Source organism: Gymnogyps californianus, chromosome 3 (genome assembly GCF_018139145.2).
Source record: "Gymnogyps californianus isolate 813 chromosome 3, ASM1813914v2, whole genome shotgun sequence".
In the NCBI taxonomy this organism is placed as follows: domain Eukaryota; kingdom Metazoa; phylum Chordata; class Aves; order Accipitriformes; family Cathartidae; genus Gymnogyps; species Gymnogyps californianus.
The window spans coordinates 11,798,172-11,815,030 of NC_059473.1; the positions used below are offsets into that span (position 1 = coordinate 11,798,172).

The window sequence follows — 16,859 nt, forward strand, 5'->3', positions numbered from 1 at the left end:
GCTTCGAATTTTCATGTGTGTTCAGGATCTCGGTTATAGCTTCTAACTCACCATGTCAGATACTTTATCACCATTTCTTTTTTTTTCAGAAGCTAGTGTTAATGTTACATTTCAAAGGCAATTATTTGGCTTTAAACTTTACCCTTTAGCATTTGCATGTCAGATACTTCAGAGCTGTGCCAGTACATGACTACTGGAAAATGCAACTGGTTGTAAATCCGACTAAATCACAGCAAAGCTGAGTAGCCAGTTTTCAATGCTTATGTGTAAGGCTAAACTGTCAATCTACTTAAGGTTATATAAAATACATTTAAGAATCTAGGATATTAATCACAAATGCATTTTTGTTGTTTTTCAGGGGTTGTTCTGCAGGGGTTTGTTTGTTTGTTTTTAAATCCAGTTCCATTTTACTTGGCATTTTCCTTTTAGCAGAGGTTTCTCAGTTTACTTTCTGAAAACAGCTTGCTAGCTTTACTTTAAACCTGATTCTCATTAACAATTCTTCAGTGATCTGGTACTAGTTACCCTGACGACTCACTTCATTCTCAGACATCTCTTTAAATGTGGGCACTGCTTGAATAACTGGATAACACTTGGGAAAAATCCTAGATACTATTAATTTTCATTGTCAAATTAGTTAATCACTTTTATATTGAACTACTTTGGTCTAGCCCCTGCTTATGATAACAGTGGGGATTCCACTGCACTTTTCCAGACTCCAAGGGAGTCTGTTCCATCTTGGTTACCTGTATTGTTTGGGTACCCCTATGTGAAGTTTTCAACAAATTCATAACCCCTCTAAAGCATAATCCTGTACGTAACAGCCTCCTTGGTGTCTGCAGCAGCACCTGGAACCTTACAATGTCAAAATACCAGATATACTTCAAGTACTGATTTGCATTTATCATCCTTAACGCAAGCTATGCTGTATTAGGTACATTTCCAAAATACTAGTGGAAGTTACCATAAGAAAAAAAAATTGAAGGCTGAACCAAGATGAAAATTAATGTGGAAGGACATAAAACATATATTTGAATGTAGTGGTAACTTGATATGAGATAATTTATTCAGGTTTATGTAATCGGAGTACTCCCTAGGCTTTATTTCTCATTTCCAAGAAGGTCCTGGCAGGATGACACATTGATGTCTTTTAGGAGATTACAGAGGCTTCAGTGTAATATTTAAGACACTGTCTTGAAAAAATTGCTTTTTGCAATGTCTCAGTGGAGGGTTCAGTAATTTGTTTTGTTACCAGAAACAGGTATTACAGCGGTGACAATTTTTATTTGTTTTTCAGCTGTTCTTACAGACAATTTCATCATCTTGTCATTTGAGGACCATAACCAACTCTGCTTTATTCAGTTTACAAAGAAGATGGATTCTCCCGATGTAAACAGAAGACTGGAAAAACTCTCTTGTTTGGACTTTAAGGTATAGCTGTCAATGATGACTGTAAATACTGCAGTAACTTTACATTATGACTCACTGGTACTCACTGATATCGTATAGCAGTATAAATTGCAAACCTTTATATGACTGACCAGAACAGCTCAAGTTCTAAAAATGGCAGTTATTGAAAAGTCAAAAAAAATTACATGGCATTCTGAGTTAATGAGTTAAAATACTGTGCCAAGAGGGATCCAGTTTTCTACTGTATTTAGGTTAAGGGCTCAGACACACAGTTGAGTTACCCCTGCTTAACAGATTACCTTGTGTCAGTTGAGCAGCAGTAACTGACCCTTTGCACATTCTCAGCATCTAACAAGCATGAAGCAAAATCTGTAATGGTAAACATCAGTGTAAAAGATTTAAGCTCATGTGTTTTACCTCTTTTTTGCTGTGGTCTAAAAACGCATGCATGGTCAATTACTATGGCTCAGCTGATATACAAAAACTCATGAAGCTATGATAATTCAGTCGTCTGTCTGAGCTCCAAGACTGTTGTAATTCTTTGCAGAAATCTTAATTTTCCTTCTAGTTAGAGTAATTGTATTGTTGGGAGAATTGGTTTTACAATTAAGCCACTGAGCTAGGACTCAAGATAGAGAAGCTGAGTTTCTCACCACTGACAAACTATGCATGTGACCTTAGGGAAGTGACTTGGTGCCTCTGTATCTCAATTCACTACTTACACAGTGAAGATTAAAATACTCCTTTTTTCCAGCCATTTATGTATGGGTGTGTCTATACCACAGTCACAGCAGTAGCTGAAAGGTAGTCTAGAGATAGCTGAGCTGGCTTTAAACTAGCCGGTTTGGATGTCAATAGAAACCGGCTCATCTCAAGCTGAATTACACTGTGTGTTGCATGGATTGGGCTGTGTAGACATAACTTATTTCAACCATAAGCTCTTTGGCATCAGGGCAGTGGCTGACCTTAGGTGGAAGTGCTTGGCGCTACAACAGTATGAAAAAATAATCAGCCAAAGGCAATTAACTTTGAACAGGCAGAGTAGGAAAGGGGCTGCATCCAATTCACTGCAAGAATGAAGAAGAGACAAGCCTTTGCCCAAGAAAGGTAGAAAGATGTAGTGAGCAAAAGAGAGAGTTTGTATTTATTTCAGACTGGATAAATGTTAAGGAAAACAATCTTGTGCTAGCAAATATTTTCCCCTTGACAACCCCTCAGTAATTTGCTTCCTCACATAAGGGAGTTTGCATCTGCAAGGCAAGCTTTTTAAGGATGTGTTTAATTTAAGTTTTGCCATAATACGTTTTAACTTGCTTGGTAGAAATATTTTCTGCTAGGATGAATATCTAATACATTTTCCAGGCTGTTTCAGTTCAGGGCCTCTTTTCAGCAATGACTTGTGTTTGCGAGATTGATCCAACCTCTATAACGTGGATTTGAGACAGTTCACTGTTCACCAGGAACTGAGCTGATACGTAGTTTACTTTAAAATGATGTGTGCTTGTGCCTGGCCTACGGTGTTTGTTAAGGTTGTGCTTTAGAAGCAAGTGTGTGGTGTGTTCTTTATTTTAATAGCGCTAAACTTTGACGAAGAAGCTGTGGTGAGCTGAAGACTGCCTTCATCATTTAATTGTGAAGGCCATAGCTCCTTACTTAATTTATGTTTAGAAAATATATTTTCATTCTGAGTATTGCTGGGCACATTTTGGATCTAATGGTTATGGCATTTTTTCTTGGGAGAGAAGGAAAGCCTAATCCATAGAAAACTCTCCCTGCCCTAGGAAACCAGAAATATCTGCTGCACTCCTTAATAGGGTTGTTATGTTCAGTTGTTTGCTGACACAGCTGAGCTTCTAGAAACGCCTCCATGTTCAATGTTAACTTTGCTTTCTCTTGAAATCAGTGGGAATCACTATGGATTATTTCTTTGCCAGCCAAAAAAAAAAGGCATTTGCATTTTTTAATTGAATGTTCTTTTGTGTGAGGCTTGCTAGTTAGGCAGCTAAATATAATTTTTATTATCTTCAAAATTGCACCAGAGTGAGCCAGCAGAAAGTATTATTCACTACTGCAATAATATTATGTCAGCTCTCTGCATTGAATTAGAGCTCTTCATGGCTGATTTTGGTCAAACTTACAAAAGCTAAAAGATCACAGACACAGTCAACACTAGTGTCACTATCAGTAGTAACAAAAGAAACAAAAGATGGTCCTCAGTTGCAAATGTGCAAACTTGTAACAATACACGCTTTAGAAAAGAACAGTTCCTTAGTGTTGATTTTTTTTTCCAAGAGAAATTGAATTAAAAGGTAGCTTGCCCTGGTATAGAACTACCACGGTGTTGTGGTTTAACCTCAGCTGGCAACTAAGCACCATGCAGCTGCTCGCTCACTCCTCCCACCCGGTGGGGTGGGGGAGAGAATTGAAAAAAAATCATCATAGGTTGAGATAAAGACAGTTTAATAGGACAGAAAGGAAGGAAAATTAATGATGATGATGATGATAATAATAATAATAGTAAAATGACAATAATGATACTAAAAGATTAGAATATACAAAACAAGTGATGCACAAGGCAATTGCTCACCACTCGCCAACTGATGCCCAGTTAGTTCCCGAGCAGCGATCTGCCCCTCCAGGCCAGCTCCCCCCAGTTTATATACTGGGCATGATGTCATATGGTATGGAATAGCTCTTTGGCCAGTTTGGGTCAGCTGTCCTGGCTGTGTCCCCTCCCAACTTCTTGTGCCCCTCCAGCCTTCTTGCTGGCTGGGCATGAGAAGCTGAAAAATCCTGAACTTAGTATAAACACTACTTAGCAACAACTAAAAACATCAGTGTGTTATCAACATTATTTTCCTACTAAAGCCAAAACACTGCACTATACCAGCTACTAGGAAGAAAATTAATCCTAGCCGAAACCAGGACACACGGGATTAAAATATGGAGCTAAGATTCAGGAAATTTGAGTGTAGCCTTCATTTCTGCCTCTGACTTTTGGTGTAGCCTTGAGAAATGTATGTAGTATTTGGGTTTAAACTCCCATTTCTAAAATGAGGAAAATGCTTGCTTACAATCATATGTAATGATATAATTAAACTTTTGTCATATTAACATTGTAATTTCTTTGGTACCTGGACAGAAGCAACTTCACATTGTTCAGTGTCCAGCCTCATGGTGGGCAAAATTGGCAGGGAACGCTAGGCAGTACTGGACTGCCAGAGTGCTATTAATAATAAGAACAAGTCAACCATGCTTTCCTCCTCACAGTTTGATATTTATCCAAAAGTTGGGTTTTTTACACAGTACATACCTAAATGGAAGAATTACTTTCTCTGTCCTCATCCTTTCTAAACGATACCACCTTGGATTTTATTTACACTTTGAAAATATAACGGAAGACTTATTGTATGAATCACTACAGTCTTGAAGACCAGAAAAATATAAAACAGCTGTTATCATTTGCCTTTTCTCAGTGGCATTAGTCCATGTTTGAAAGTGCCATGTCTAATGCAAGACATAAAGGTTTACAAAAGATTTGTGGCTGTTATTACGTGTGAAATTGTTATGAACAGTTAATGCTGCAATACAGGACTAATTAATATCTGTGAAAGTATTTGTGTTTTTCCATCCTAATAAATGTGTTGTCACCAAATTAACTATTTAGATACAGTTTTAATTCAACTAGCAGCTACCTGTTAACTTTTATGTATGTATTATCTTTACACTTCTAAGTATTTTGACAAGTAAAACACAGGATATTCTGAAAATACTGGCCTTTTACAAGTTTTTCCCGTCTGTGGTTTTTTAATCCATTTCAATTTACTGAAGGAGGAGACAGTACAAGGAGTTAAATGTTTACCATGAGAGAACAACATTGGTAATTACTTTGATTTCAGTTCCTTTTGATGTGTATTCAGGGGATGAAGAGGTCAATAATATTATGACCATGCAAATAGAAAAGGGTTCTTTTTGACCATATAAAAAACAGCAAAGGATTATTAAAGCATTAACCTTGATTTTAATGGCCTTGGTTGAGTGGTGAGATCACAATTTGGATGAGCCTGATTATTTACTAAATACAATACATAAATGCAACGGGTTCTTAACACCCATTGCACTCTGGCATTATCGCATTACTGCCATCCTTTGTTGCCTTGCAGACAGGAATATGAAAGCAATCTGTCATGTAGTGAGACTGGCTCCAGAAGCATTTCTCTGATAAGAAGACCCCCTGCCCTTTGCTAGTGTCTGGTCCAGTAGGCTTAGCCATGCGCTTAATCCCCAGAAAGTGGTTCGATTATTGCTGACCAGCAATGGCAAGATAGGTTTTTTTTCCCCTAGCTATCAACCTTCCATTAATTCCTTAAGCAGAAATGCGGTGCAATCTATATTTCCTTGGCATGTGTCACCCAGATGGTGCACTGCTCATGTTTTCAAATAACCATGCTCCAAAATAACGGAGTTTGAATAATAAATTCCACAAATCCTTCCCAAGAAAGAGGCACAATTCTCAAGAGCTGCATAAACTTTACGCATGACGCTGTAGCTCATCCACATTATGCAGAAAAGTATATATTCTCTTGCAAAGCGGATGTTTGTATCTGGATTCCTTAATTTAGGGAGGAAAAAGAAAGATATATGTTTGCTCAAACACTGTAGAATATATTTAATATTTGATTACGTCTTAAACACTAGCCTTAGCTCCCTGGTCAGCTTTGCAGAACTTGTCATTTAATATGGCTAAGCTTAAATCCTATGTGTAGGTCGATGCTGTCAAGCAACCATGACTGTACATTTTGGTATTGATTGGAGTCATTGCAGTAAATTCCTTCTTAACTCACATTCCTATCCTTCCCAATCCCCTCCCCATAGATAAAAGTGTGAGCATGTCTTTTTCTGTCTGAGATATTTTTTACATTTACAGACAGCCTATATGAAGATATATGTACGCAGTCCTCTGTGTATATATACATTCTCTTTCACACATCCAAAGTAAATGCTCCCAATTGCTTCTACTATGCTATTTCATCACCTCAAATATTTCCTGCATTTTTTCTTCCATCAGATTTCTTATATTGATATACCTGGACCGGAAGGTAGAAGGATGAAACGTCACCTGGCAATAAACTGTATGCAAGATATGGTCATTTGCTGGTGGTCAGCAACTAGTGATGGAGCATGGCCTTGGTCTCCTATTTCCTGTGAGAGGGACAGAGCCAACCTATTGCTATTAGGCTGTGCACATGGCAAATTGGAGGTAAAGTGCTGAACTCTCTTGTTACATGATTTTTCGGATTTGCTAAAGAAATAACTGTTCAACTTAAATGCATGTTCAGGTAGATATAAAGAACAGATACGATAAAAACATAAGAAAGGAAGATCAGCCATTCTAATCTTAAAAACAAAGGTTCGTTATTTAATAAAAAAAGCACCTTATTTAGTATGTTTACTATGTTCACATCAAAACTGGCAATCTGAGAAATGTAGCAAGGAAGTTAGGTATTTATAATGGAATAGCTTTGGAGCTGCTAACACTGAAAATAGAAGTGTCAGAGTACCACTAGAAAACTCTAATCTGAGTTAGAAACTGTAGCTGTTGCATGCTTGTCTAATGGTATTATTTTATGTTGTCTGCAATGTTAACTGATAGGCATTTTACATATATTTTAAGTGTTTTATTATAAAATTTTAGCTACACCCAGATGCTGCTTAAATTGTTGCTATGAGTATTGATCAAATCAGGGACCAATTTTTTTCTTAAAGAAAAAGTCAAAATTCCCCACCTACAGGTGGGAACATAACCTACAAGTTAGAACAAGGCTACAAGCTGACCCTCTTCCTGACACTTGCTTAGCTTACCTTTTTAGGCAGATGTTTCCATTTCATCTATTTCATTTTTGTTTCATCTATTTAAGAACATTTGAATCCAGTTTCTTAGGTAGAAACTTAAAAACGAAGCTATCTGGGCATACTCTGAAAAGAACTGGAGCCTGAATTTAAAATGTAAAAGCTGTTCTGGACTAGCATCTTGTATAGATGCTCCTGTATTTGGAGTTTTATTTTCAGTTTAGCTTAAACCACTACTAATATGGACTAAAAAGGCACTGGCTGTGGGAGAAGACCACAAACTTGAGGATCAGCTGTGGAATAGCTGTTCTGGAGTAGCTATTACAGGCTATTTCCCTGTAGGGAAAAACACTAAGTAACACTTTAGAATAAGCTGCTCTTACAAACAACATCCTGTTTCCTTTAATTAGGGAAGATGTAAATGTTTTAATGTCTTGGAATTATTACTTTGATAACTAATATTAATTTCAGTGAGGTTTTTTCCCCTTGGGATTTTCTGTATATTGAAAGCAAAAGAGAAAAGGCAGTTGAGACAGCTTTTCTTTCTTATTTCAGTCATTAGTCACTGTAGAATTTAAGTTTAAATTACCTCCAGTTCTGCCTTCTTTACTTCTTTTCAATTGACCTCTCTCCACTAGCGGTCATCTTTGACTCATCTCTCTCCTCTGCCTGATACACACCTGCAGTTCTCAATTCCCCCTGCAGCTATGCCCAATCACATATAAAAATTACTCTGGTAGCTAAAACGTGCGTCTGTTCTTTGTAAGCTTTTTCAGCCTAGTCCCTGTGCCAGTTTGATATTATGAAACTTCATCCTACTAACATTTCAGATCTTATTTCTTACCATGACTTCCATATGTCCAGGTTCTGACAGCGACATTCCCATGTCTTTTGTTTCCTTCCCATGTCTTCCAGAAAGCTCCCTAATGCCAACATAGCAGTTTGCAATCTCTATTTTCTGAGATGTTTTTTAGACTCATTTCTTCTAAGAAATTCACAGAAACCACCCTGTCAGTTTAAAGCTTTCTCCATTTCATTTTATATATTATAGGGAGATTTCCAAATTACAGCATTGCTCTGCATCTTTCAATACACCTCATTTTATCCTTTTCTGGTTTAGACTCTAAATTGCTCAGGGCTGAGGCTGTCTAGTATAGTCCCAAGCACATCACTGGTGCTTAACACAATAATGATAATAAGCATTCACTGAGCCTTTAGGCCTAAACTCATAATCCTTTTAATTTAGCCCATATTGTAATATAAATATAAGAAAATTATTTTTAAAAGCAGATCTGCCAAATTTAACTGTTCAGTTGCTTTCCTTTTTCTGTTTCTTTGCCTGTACTTGTCTGTTTTAATTCTAAGATCTTCGGATGAAATTTCTTTTCCTGTATTTGTCAATAAAATACCAAGCACTATGCCAGGGCTATGGAAAACGTACTTATATATAGATAACAAACTGCCTTGCTCGTTGTCAGTTAGTCTGTTCCATGTACTTATCTCTTGGATGCTCAGTGGGCTGCTGTGTAAGGCTCAAGATACTCTGCCTATATGCTTCCCCTATGTATCCATGACGTGTAACCTATGGTACTGAGTTTTTTGGTTTTTTTTTTCCTTGATTTCTCTAGCGCTCCTTATGGGCAGTAGTTAAATTCCCATGCATGGATGGGGGATGTCATAACCCAGCAGCTCTAGAAGTAGCGTCAACCCCCAATCTGCAATTAACGTAGGTACATTTTTCCCCTACAGGGTCTTGGAGGAGAACTTTAACTTAACACCTTTAACTTCTGAGGGTCATTTGATAGCTTAAACATGAGCAAAAACATAATTAGCATTTCTAGACAACTCCTAAACAGTTACTCTCTAGGTCAGATACTGCAAAAATGCAGTGTTTCTATAAGCATGCTTATTTGCCTCTCTTTGCCTCTACTCCCTTACCATTTGTAGTGTTCCTCAGGTATAGACCTGGAATAAAAACATGACATGCCATTGTTATGCATGAAAGTAAATCCATATCTATCATATTTGACCAAGAATATGAATTTTCTCCCAGTAATTGATTATTGTCAAAAGAAGAAGAATGAGAAGCATGAACTGATGCAGTTTGGAGCATTTATCAAAAAGAAGTGTAGTAAAATAATACCACCAACATTTTACTTGAAAATAGTAGTATCACTTGGATAAAACAGCATTATTATCTCGAATTAAGAGAAAAGCAGGAATTGCTGAATGCCTAACCCATAAAGAGCTGTTTGGCATATTGGATTTATGAAAAAGTAAACCAAGCCCGAGGAAATGAATGGGTGCTAGCCACAGCCATTCTACAGCACCTTGGTGCTGACCTACGAAAACCACAAAAAGATCTGCCAGGTACTGACACTCTTATTGTTGTGGCAGAGCAAAGGTAAATGGGGCACTTAGGTGATGCTACTTCCTCCCTGGAAGAATTTTCTGAGTGATACTTGCTGCCCACCAGAAGAGTGCTTATTAGGATGAGGACAGGAATAGCTCTGGGACAAGGCAACTCAACTCCCCATCGTGATAATATCCTGTAACTACACGTTCTGCATTGGGATGATTCACATTGCACATACAGTGTTTGGAGTATTGTGTACTTAAGTAGCTTTTCAACTTAATGGAGGAAATACATTTTACATTTTAAATACATTATAAATTTGATTTGAATTGTGCTATGTGGCTTTATGTTTTAACGTTTGCTACTATTAAGGCTAAAGGTAGACATTATTCCTCTAAAAACAGAAAGAACTTTTTCCTTGCAAATCGTGACTTGTTTTACTCCATTTTTTTTTTTTCTGAGATCAGTGTTTACTATGTTGAATGCTGTAAGATTTGGTGAGGAATCGTCCCCTGAAGAAATAAAAGTGCTTTTCTCTTTAACATACGACTTTTTGCTTTGGTGTGCGATGTACATTTATATACGTGCATGCATGTTGCTGCAGGAGTACTTGTCTGTTGAACCTTTGTCTACTTTCTTGCGTGCATTGGTTTCCTCCAGTAAACTCATCCATTCTCCAATTTATTTATTTAATTATTTGGGTTTTGTTTGTTTCTTCTTTGTTGAAGTACCAGTGATCAAGGATGTTATTTAAATTGTCTCCCTGTGGAGATAATGCCGGTATTTTGATTTCAAAACCAGAAGAGGAATCTTCCAGAAATCATTTCAAACAATTTGCTGTGAATAAATAGGATCTGATGTGAAATCATCCTTGGATTAAATGCTTTGAGAGAAATTTGTGTTAAAATCAGCATGAACTTTATTCTGCAAACATAAATTAACAGGAGGTGATGATGCCAGGGCTCAGTTACTGTAGTACTTTGCATTTGTCTTTGCCATGTTTATTTTCACTCCATTTAGTGCTAGTACGAATCACTGAAATTATACTTCAATCTTGTGGAAAAAATATTTTGCCTGAGAGAAAATATTATTTTTCTTTCTCCCAAGAGATAATATTTAATAGTTACTGCTTCCACATTGTGCCTCAAACTTGTAAAATAAACACAGCAGATCTTTTATGAGTGAGCTGTCCTACAATTACTGTAGCACTCAGAAAAACATCTACCGTGTGTGACTGAATAGCTGAAATACCTCTCACACACATATAGCAAAGAATGTAAAATCCTTGATGTCACATTGGGTTAAAAGTTCAATGAATAATATGGGATAAAGATGATGATGATAAATTTTGAAAGAAAATAAGAATAAATGTTGGCTGAAGATCTAAATAATAAGATTGCATGTGGGACTGTAAATACAATGCAGCCAAATAAGTAACCTAGAGTCGGAGCCTTGCATTTTTATTTTAGAAATGTTTAAAAATAGGGTGGTTTTTCCTTCCATCTTCACAGTGCTGTATTTAAAACTATTTTACTCCAGTGTGCACTACACTTCCCACTCTACATTTCTAATTAAAGTGTTATTGTTATTTGGAGCCTCACTGTGTGAAATTAAATAAGCATTTTTTAAACATCCATAAAATAAATCAAACATTTTTCTCGTCTGAAAGACACACAATTCAGTCACAGCAAGCTTATTTCTCTGTTTCTTTTGTTTTCTTTTTTTATCTGCCTGGTAAGCCAATTTTCTGCTTAAGAACTACTGGTTAAAACTCTTATTTGTTTTGATATGTGGACTTTATCCTTTCCCAGCACTCTATGCAAAATACTTCAATTTTAAGTGTTCAAAGATTTGCACTGAGAAGAGTGATACTGCCCACACAAGCTAGTGCTATTATTTCTTTCAAACATAAAATGAAAGAAAGTATTTTAACTAGCATAATTCAGGCCCCTTATTTACAAAGATTAACAGATTCCTTTACTTGGATTGTTACGATTTCTGACTCTAGGATTTGAGGACTTGACATGTATAGTATCCCTCACACTGCTGATTAGCTGATGCAGAGCACAGGCCAGTACTGCAAGGGGAAAACAATATAAATGTGCGGTAGTGGTGCATGACTGCCACATTAATAAGGGAAATATGCATAAGTTGTGTGGACAATATTTAAATACATTTACTATATTTTTGTAGTGTACATCTCACAAAACTAAAAGGGACTTTTAAATTTTTTTATTACTTATTTATTTATTTATTTTACAGAAGGCAATTGGTTTTACTTCATGCAAAGTACTTCCAGAAATATTCCCTTGAAATCCGAGGCTAAGTGCTTAGTCCAAGATTTATGGAAAGCACTTAACGTTGAATGGACTATACACCGTGCCATGTGATGTTACGGCTTTGTCTTTTTAGATCTGCTGCCCTGTCCCCTCCTCCGCAAATCCTACAGTTGTCCTGCCCACTTCTGAGGGAACTCCTCCAGCTTTTGCCTTCCCATTCCCCAAGCAAATGTTTTTTTAACTTAAAGATATATTGCTATTTTAATGTTTCCCTGTAGGGTTCCAGAGAACTACTGCTCACTGGAAAGGAATCTCAGCAGATTCCTTTAAATAGCTAAAGTGCTATGTGCACTACATTTTCTAGCGTGTGGCTACTTACCAGATAGAAAAACAATTGGCAGGTAATGGAGTACCATCTTCTTGGAAAAAAAAGATGTTTTGATTGTTAGACTTCTTATCTTTCAAAAACATTATCTTAGCCTTTATTAACATGTTTCTGTAGTTTTTTGTCTCTCTACTTTAGTTTTCCAGTTAGTAGCATGAAGAATTAATAATAAAAGTAATTTCTGACAGAGAAACTCAAATCTTCCCTCTCAGATGAAAGAGAATATCCTTTTTTTTTTTCCCTTCAGAGTGCCAAATACCAGTTACATTCAGCAAAACTGGAAACCAGAACAAAGAGGTCTCTCGGCTTGGTACTCTTCCTCCAAGAGGCACATGAGGCCACTGATGCATGAGAAGCAGCTTATCTGTTGCAATCTAAGGAGAAATGTTTCTCTTGTTTTCAGTCAGAATATGAACAGTAGTGTCTAGAAAAGTTTCCTTTAAACCTAATTTGTTTGAACATTATGTCAAAACTTATGTTTTGAAATGCAGCAAATAGTCTTTCTCTCCTTGTAGGAAATTTCTCCTAGTTTAGAATTGCGTTATATACAGCAACCAGCCCTACCCTAGACTTCATTTCAAGGATTTGCTCTCAAAATTTGCTCTCAAAAGCTAGGAAGCCTCTCATCTCAAGGCTCGTTAAATTAGCCTTCCAAAATATAAGATTTTACTTTCTTTTGAAATCAAAGTAGTGAGCAACAGTTTGTCCCACTTTTGCTCTAACAAGGCAGAACAGAATTATTAATTGGATTCAGTTTGCTTGCTGACTCTCAAATGATCAGATGACAACATTTATTTTGCTGTGACTATTTCCATTGCTGTTTTCCAGCGGCCACTCCTGTGGACTTGTAAAATCCATGCTTCACGTGTTTTCTTCTCTATTGTCTTAACCTTCAAGGCCAGCCTCTCTTCAGAATTTAATAATGCTTTCAGTCTTTCATCTCTCATAGGCTTGATTATTGTGTGGATCTTCATGACTTTCTCGTAGCTTGTGAGGAGATTCCAGAGAGCAACACTGGTTTCAGATCAAAATATGTAGATGAATAATGCAGTGCATTGAAACCTGCCACAGGAAGACAGAAATCTGAGTCCCAGAGGGCCTCAAGGCTCATTTCACTGAAGTTATGGAAGCTTTGAAGACTTGCTTGGGCAAGATTTCTATTTCACATATTTGAAAGGCAGCTACCTGGGTCTCTATACGTACTCTTAGGGAAAACTACAGAACAAACAATAACGCTTCACCTTGTCATTATTTGGGGTTAGAGAGCTCTGTGGTCACAGTAATCCTTTGTCCACAATAACCTCTTTTACAGGTTTCCTTGCTATGCAATTTAACACCCTAATAAGCAACACATTTCAGCAGTTCTAACATCTACACAGTAGCCACTGCACATTTTGTGGGCATGAATGACTAGTTGCAGAGGCTAAGTCATTGGTGAGGGGAAGGTGGAGGTGAGAAAATGTTTTTCAGACTATATAAGTAATTTAATCTTTTATTTCCTCTTTGGTATATTTTTTCATTGATCACTACTCTGTTGAAGTCAGTTTACCTGTTTTTCACAAGTTGGTTGCATTGGCTTCTGTATTAGATGCTTTTGCATTCAGTGGTTCTTTGCATGTCTCTACTCACCTTAGAGTAGCTAAGACTTTTGGTTTAACTAGCAGCTGGTTTGCAGCCACAGAATTGCAATAATCCTTTTTTCTTTCTTTTGAATGAGAAACCCTTTTGCTGACAAAATAAGTAAACTGTCAGAACAAAACATCCTAATCAGTCTGATCAACATCCTAAATAACTTGTTTATAAATTCATCAGTTGCTTCTGAAGTAATGAGTGGTATGCCAAAAAAATCTTAATTTCTTGTTCTCCTCCTTTGCAGGATGAAAGGCTAAATTATGTGTTCAGTTGGTCTTGTGATCTGTGGAAATCAAATTTGAACTGCTTTAACATTGTGTGTGCATTTCTGTTTTCAACCTGAAATTGCCAGATTTCCTCCCTCGCCCTCTCTCTGCCTTTTAATCACATTTGTTACCCCTTTCTGTGTAAATGGTACTTGTATACCACCTGGACTCAAAAGAAGGGGCTTCCAAAATTAGTGGCAGGTCAGCAGCTTTAGTTTATAGTGTGAAGAATGCTATGGGTATACCTGAGGGCGGGGTTTGGCTCAGTTTGACATTTTCCTTTCACTGTTTATTTCCGCATGAACAAACACCAGCAAGTTTCCGACTGACTTCCGCTACTCTCATTCTTCTAGAGACATTGGTTTTCTCTCTCTTTCAGAGAAATAGCTTTTCATAAACTAATTTGTAACTTATTTACAGCTGATATTTCTCCCACAGTTTCCCTGCTCAAGTCCTGTACAACACCTTTTGCTCAAACCCATATATTATAAGACATGAATCTTCATTGGTCACCACTGTTGCCTGCATCACTTTATGGTACTTCCCATGTTTTGACACTACAAATTCTTGCTCTTGGCCAGCTGCTGGTTTTGTATCATATTCTACCTTTTTGTTCTTCTTCCAGTTCATTCAACCTTCAAGTACCCCTAAACGGTCCCCCTTTTCTGCTATCACAAATTAATTTATTCTGCATCTGAAGCTATATGGCACCAAAGAACATCTACCACCTACTCATTTGGCAATGTATAGTATACATTGTTTAAACATGCCATTGTTTCTACCACTACAGTGTAATATTTTGTTACCATGGCCCAGAGCAAATGATCAAAAATCCTCTATGTGTGATGCTCAGAGTAACCTATTATAAATTTTTCCAGAAATTTTGGGATTTCTCCCCCACCCCACTTGTGAATAATCAGTTATTCTTTTATATCAGTCAGCTGCTCATTTCTCCTCTTACTAACACTGTTAGGACCATCCCCTCTTTTATCTTCTATTCTGCTAACCTATTATATACTCTGGACAAACAAATATGGCTCAAACTATATTGCAGGGTTTTTTAATCAGAGGAATTAACCTTTTAAAAGTTAAAACAGTAGATTTTACAACTCCATTTCTAAAATGCGTATTTGGTTTAGCTTACTGACCCGTGAGAAAGCGTATTTGCAGCAGTCTATTTTTTAAATCATCAAAGTAAGAGTAAATTGTTACAAATGACTACCAAAACGTTTTGGATTTTTTTCAGGTTCTGAGTTACGTCCGTACAGAATGGGATCCACTCGATGCTAGCTTCAGCACTAATCAGCCTTATCAGGTTTACACAGTAGAGCACTCCATCTCCGCAGACAAAGAGCCCATGGCTGACAGCTGCGTCTACAAGTGTGTTAGGAACAAAATTCAGTGTGCGACAGTCACCAGAATACCACTACGATCCAAGGCCATCAGCTGTTGCAGAGATGTTACAGAAGACAAACTAGTCCTGGGTTGTGAAGATTCGTCAATAATTCTGTATGAAGCCTACAACCAAATGACTCTGTTAGCCCAAGCAGAAGTGCTGCCTGCTTTGATAACCTACCACCCTTCCGGAGCCATATTCATGGTTGGCAGCTCTCAAGGGGAGCTGCAACTTTTTGACACGGCATTGTCCCCAATTAAAATTCAGCTCTTGGCACAAGACTATTCACCTGAGGCAACTCTGCAATTCAGTAAACACTTCGACATGCCTAGCAGCCTCATCCAGATCCAGTGGGCTGCTCCTCAAGTTGCATCTGCCAGCACTGACAGCATGGATATTCATCATCTGTTGTTGGTTAGATTCGACAAAGGACCCTTAGGAGTACTTCACTTTAAACTTGGTAAGTTACTGAGCACATCTATTGAACCTTGAGCTCTCAAGGAAACATCTGTACCTCACAAGTTTTTTGTAGTTTGAAACACCCTCATTTTAGATATATGGGACCATAGCCTTAAAAGCACGTAGTTCCAGTCATATCTGAAGATGTCAACTAAGGTATTCATTATGTTTCACAATTACTTAGTATCTTTTCATGTGAGGTCTGACAGAATAGGACCCCGATCTGTTGTTGGATCAGGGTCCCATTATGTTCCCCACTACTCTAATGAAGCATAACAATTTCTCATATGGAAAATTCTTTTAATCTGTAGTATATAATTTTAGGAATTGTATTAATTCTGTAGTAATACCCCTAACAAGTTAAAATAAGCTATATTTAATAATAGAATAGTAATGCTATTTTCTTTCCTAAATTATTTTTTTGTGTGTATGATGCAACTGTCCTTTCTATTACAATGTATATTTGTCCCCGTACTCTGTTCTTCCTGACCTCGGTACATGAAGTTACACCATTTCTTTCACTGAAGACTTTTCACGCAAGAAGGAAGGTTTTCCTAACCTTCAGAGAAGTTTAAAGTCTCTCAATTGATTTGCCGGGAGTTGTGAATAAAAGAAGTAATAGTACTAATTTTAGAATTTATGTAGCACTTCTCATTTTAGGTGTAAGGAGACTTTAAGAGAGTAAAACCATAACTATCTTCATTTTACAAATAGAAAAACAAGAAGCAGTAAAGGAAAGCTAAAAGTCTTTCCAAGAGTTACACAATGAGTCAGTGGTTGAACTAAGAATAAAACCCTGCAGTTGCTCATCAGTGAGAACTGTATT

The 16,859-nt window shown here is 37.1% G+C and overlaps 1 protein-coding gene across 1 annotated transcript in view; it reads left to right on the forward strand.

Annotated features, from left to right (window-relative positions):
- Positions 1 to 16,859, forward strand: part of WDPCP (WD repeat containing planar cell polarity effector) — a 157,964-nt gene that overhangs the window by 69,049 nt on the left and 72,056 nt on the right. Inside the window, exons 9-11 of the mRNA XM_050894524.1 lie at positions 1,298 to 1,431; positions 6,479 to 6,670; positions 15,425 to 16,034. Of these exons, the coding sequence (XP_050750481.1) occupies positions 1,298 to 1,431; positions 6,479 to 6,670; positions 15,425 to 16,034 (936 nt within the window). The remainder of the gene's footprint in view (positions 1 to 1,297; positions 1,432 to 6,478; positions 6,671 to 15,424; positions 16,035 to 16,859) is intronic.